Source organism: Candoia aspera, chromosome 1 (genome assembly GCF_035149785.1).
Source record: "Candoia aspera isolate rCanAsp1 chromosome 1, rCanAsp1.hap2, whole genome shotgun sequence".
In the NCBI taxonomy this organism is placed as follows: Eukaryota; Metazoa; Chordata; class Lepidosauria; order Squamata; family Boidae; genus Candoia; species Candoia aspera.
Window position 1 is genome coordinate 116388691 of NC_086153.1, and position 4696 is coordinate 116393386.

General features: G+C 39.2%; 1 protein-coding gene across 1 annotated transcript in view; it reads right to left on the bottom strand.

The window, feature by feature from the left end:
• ORC3 (origin recognition complex subunit 3) overlaps positions 1 to 4606 on the bottom strand; it is a 67393-nt gene extending 62787 nt beyond the window's left edge. The window contains exons 1-2 of the mRNA XM_063312282.1: positions 4442 to 4606; positions 1291 to 1342 (exon numbers count right to left, since the gene is read on the bottom strand). Coding sequence (XP_063168352.1) covers positions 1291 to 1342; positions 4442 to 4465 — 76 coding nt within the window. The 5' untranslated portion in view covers positions 4466 to 4606. The remainder of the gene's footprint in view (positions 1 to 1290; positions 1343 to 4441) is intronic.
• Between the last annotated feature and the right edge of the window lie 90 nt (positions 4607 to 4696).

Below are 4696 nucleotides of genomic sequence, written 5' to 3' on the forward strand. Positions count from 1 at the left end.
ACTAGCTGGTCAACATGCATCTGTCCACATCCAATTCCTGAAAGCCATTGCAAACTTCAGAAAGCATGTTTGGAAGTCAGTCAGTCCTTATCAGCTCTTCAAGTTAGGCAAGGTCAGGAAACAAGAGAAGCTAGTCTTGGAATGTTCTTTAATGAGGTTAAGGTAACAGAATTTGAAAGCCCATAAAACCTCTATTTCAACTTATACCTAACAAAGTCAAGGCAGAGTTGTTTTGAATTTATTCCTCATGCTTTCTACTTTCCCAGAACTCAGACATCTTTTCTGTAATGGCTCAGCATTCCCCACCCTTTTCTCTGAGTCAAAACCCACATTCCATCATAGTCGTTTGGATCCTATTTGGTTAACTTGGTGCTCATGCTCCAGAAGACAGCCTCCATTTTCTCAGGGTCCACAAGCCCCAAAGAATCACAACTCACATTGTAAGATGTCACCCTTGTCACCTCATCTGGCATCCAGACCTGAACTAGCATGGAAGTCTTTACTAAAAAGAAACCTGCAAAAGCATTCTGACAGCTTACAGACATTGTGTGTTTCTTATCTGGCTTGAGAGGAAGGTTTGCAAAAATGATTGACTTCTACTACCCCCATTTTTAAACATACTAAAGACTTCCAGAAGAGCAAGAGAGATGAAATTCAGCATTTTAAAAAAGAACATTATCTTAAAAAATAACTAGGTTAGTATAACTATGTTAGCCTACAGTAAGTCTCAAAATGAAAATACTATTAAGCACTATGTAGTAGAAAAATGGATTTCAGAGAATGCAAAAAATAAATTTAAATAAATGCAATTCAAGAAACAGACTTAAGCTACATACTGTTTAGTAGGAAGATCTGTAACATTGTTTTCATGTATCAAATAGAAACTTGGTTTATATCAGTTATATAAACAGCCTTTTACTTGTTTATATAAATTTATGTACACTATTTATTGAAATAATTTTACTTTATATCAGTCCAACATACACAGGAATCAATAATGCACAATGTGAAGCTGGAAGAGGGCCGATATTCAACATTATACCAAAACTGGAAAAAAATTAACTGACAAATATGGCATTATAGATCTTGAATTTATATTATGTTCCTTTAAAACAACACCAAACATCATCGACTTCTCGTTTTTAGTTATCTGGAGATGTTACACTATCTACAATGTAAGTTTGTCCAGAAAAGAAAGAGAAATAAAGATGACATCATCCCATAACCTCAGTTTAGAGTATATTAAAGTTACTAATTAATGACGATTTACAATACCTATTGCACACTAACCTGCTGAAGACCTTTTCCTCTTGTTAGAATTTGGTTTGAATACAAAGCAGCCCTAAAGAGAGAGAGAGAAATATGGATTCTATTAAACCATTTGTCCTAATTCTACACTGACAGAAATTACTTATAGTTCAAACACATGAGGCACTTACTTAATCTTGTATTTGTTTCATTACCATATGCTCTTCCAGACTTCACTTCTTTGCATCTTGAAAAACTAGAAACACTATCTTTTATTTGAATAAAGTTATTCCTTAACTGTGCAGAGTTTTCAGTAAGCTAAGTAGAAGCGAACATGCTACTCCAAACAGTACATAAGAAATCATAATTGAGTTTGTGTGCACAGCATGTATTAAAAAAATGACAAACTGAATCAATCCACCTTAAAAACAAGCATGTGAATTCCATGTGGACTTTCTTGGGGTTTGCACTAAAGGAAGATAATTATATTTTATTGTGCATAAATTCCCTAATGTCTCAACAAAGAACAATCAGAGTTTTATTCTAAGGTGAACAAGGGAATTATTAAGTGGACTAACAAGTAAGTTATATTCACTTCTACAAAGAAGTGAGTATCTGCAATTGCCACTGCCTCACAAAGGAATTTTTTAAATGTTTTCTTCATAGTAGGAAAATATTTTTCAACATAATTTACTCCAAAATATGTATTTCAAAATATGTATTTTTCCTATCATGAAGAAACAATTCAAATACAGCATACATAAAATTATATATCTTTACATAACATAATGTTACAATGTCCATATTTTCAGAAAATTGAGCAAAATTTTCAAAAATGTGTACAGCCAAACAAAGCACCAAGAGTTTGTTCTTATTTACTGGCTTTTTAATGTCTGGAGATTTTCTGCACACAACGTTTAAATATGACAAGGACATTTGATACATACTGTGTGTACTCTCATATATATTTATTTATTCACAAGAAACTACAACTGATATTCACTTTCAGGGGAACTTCTCTGTGAAAAGAACGTTGTTTGAAAAGTTGCCCTTAGTAACATGGTAATATTCTACATATCAAACAACAAAATATGCAGTAGCTAGAAAGTGGGCTTTTCCTACACAATGCTGAATTTTTAGTATTCAAGAAGTGTATCTATTATCACAACATGTTTTAAATATGAGTCATAACAGCATAAGGAGGGAACTGCTGGATCAGTCCAAAAGCTTATCTAGAATTATACTCCATTATACTCCATGTCTGTACAAACCCCAAATTATACAGCAAATCAGAATAAACCAAGACAGTCATTTGCCCAAAGCTGAATGAATAGCTCTAACCTACTCTTGCTATAAACAAAATTTTAACCCTGTTACACTGAACCACCAGTGTGCTGAGACCGACAATACTGCTACAACCATATCAAAAACTAGGAGAAAAAAAGCTTTTGAACTTGTGCAAATCATTATCATGGAGAGGGGAGGATTTCAAGATGAACTGGCCAGCTTGAATTTTGATCAAGTGACCACAGGGGCGCTGTGACAGCCAACACTCTGAGGGCCAGACTTAATCCATTTTTTCAGCACCATCGTAACTTTGAGCAGTCACCAAACAAATGGACCTAACTTGAGGACTACCTGTATTGGATTCAGACCAAGGGCTGCAGATTGGCCTTGGGAAGACACTGGGATGATCTCTAGAACAGATGGCCAGGAAAGGGTCAGGATGGCATTCCGAATATAAATTCCTGACCCCCTCCATATGCAAATGATCAGCCCATTCCCATGTTTAACAAGTGGGAATAGCTCTCTAGATTCTCTAGTCTTTGCTCCCAATGTGGTGACTCAGGATGCCAATGTACTTGCAATTTGTCACATGGGGCCCAACAGGTTCCTTGCTCAAGGAAAACATACAAACAAACAAACAAACAATAACCAAAGTAAATGGGAAGGGGATATCTGCAAAACAAACCACCAGTCTCATCTTTGCTTCCGCTCTTTCCTCTGAGCCCCAAAGCTTTATTAGAAAATAAGAACAATGATCAATTGCAACCTAGAGTTTAATTTGGAAATATGCCCAACTTCCCAGAAAAAGGACAAAGGAAAAGCAGCGGACTGTTTTGCAAGAAGGGGAAGGCTACAGTTGGTGACAAGCAGCATTCTTGTAGCTCAGTGTTTGCAATTGTTATGACTTCCATGGCACTCATTTTGTGAGTTTTGCAAGAGCACAAGTTCCCCAAATCTTAGCCAGACACAAATATTTGGGGATCTCTGCTCTAGAGAGAGTGTGTAGTCAGCTGTCTAGGAGGATGGCATTAAGAGTGGTTGCACTATAGATCTTTCTACAGTAATAGGAAAAATAAAAGGCAAACTGTATTCCTGGTAACTTCATGGAGATTCCTGTGTAGCTTTCCTAGCAAAAATACTTCAGTGATTTGCATTTTGCTGGGATGTTTTCTTCACTTCCCAATGTAGCCTACCACCCTGGGATTTCCTGCTCATATTCCATCCAAATATTAACCAGGACCCAACCTGCTTAGCTTGCAAGGTTAGCCATTGTCAGCCAGGAAAGGGAAGTTCATGTTGCTTTGTGGCATGGACATCCTTTTCTCACCTCCCCCAAAAAAGGTTTGCCTGCCAATTAATGAATGAGTGGAATCTTCCTATCAGTGCTACTCGATCTGGGGAAAAAGCTGCCTCTTTCCACTATTCTGTCTATTAAACATGCAACAGCAATGGGACGATAGGAGGGTCGTGAACAGCACAATCTGGGGGCTTGACCTGGTGAAAAGGATAATGTCCTTATTAATGACCACATTCCACAATTGTATTTTTTTTCAGACTCCTCGCTTTGCTTTCCTCCACTTGGGTTCTGCATTTCGGGCTAACAATCTCTTCTGCTAGTCCTCCATCCGCCCCATGGTGGAATGGGAAGGAAAGAAAAGCGATGAGATACTGATGCCGCTGCGCCTGAGTGGGAAACACCCTTAGTGGGAAAGCCACGAGGCCACAGCTTCAGCGACCCCATATGCGCATGCCTGAAGAGGGACGGGCATTGCTAGGCGACCACCGATATCTCTAACGGAGTCCCTCACAGACACTCCGACAGGGCGACGCGACCGACCCAAAAGTGAGGTGTCCGTTCATTCCTCGAGGGAAGAGACTGAATCCACTCCCCCTCCTTCTGACTTACCTTGGAAACCGAGCACGCGCTCATAGCGAAAGCTCAAGCCTCCTCCAGCGCCAAACTAACCATCCACCATTCGTGAATGGACTTCCGGAGGGACCCCCTATCCAGTCCCCAGGGAACGCATGCGTATTTCCGGAATCAGGAGGGTACAGCTGTTTTCCCGCCCTGTGAATGGTACGGTCTAGGCCAATTTGCTCCCGCCCCCTACGTGTTCTTTTTCTGAGGCGAGTTCCACGCTCTCCCCCGTTACCAGAAAGG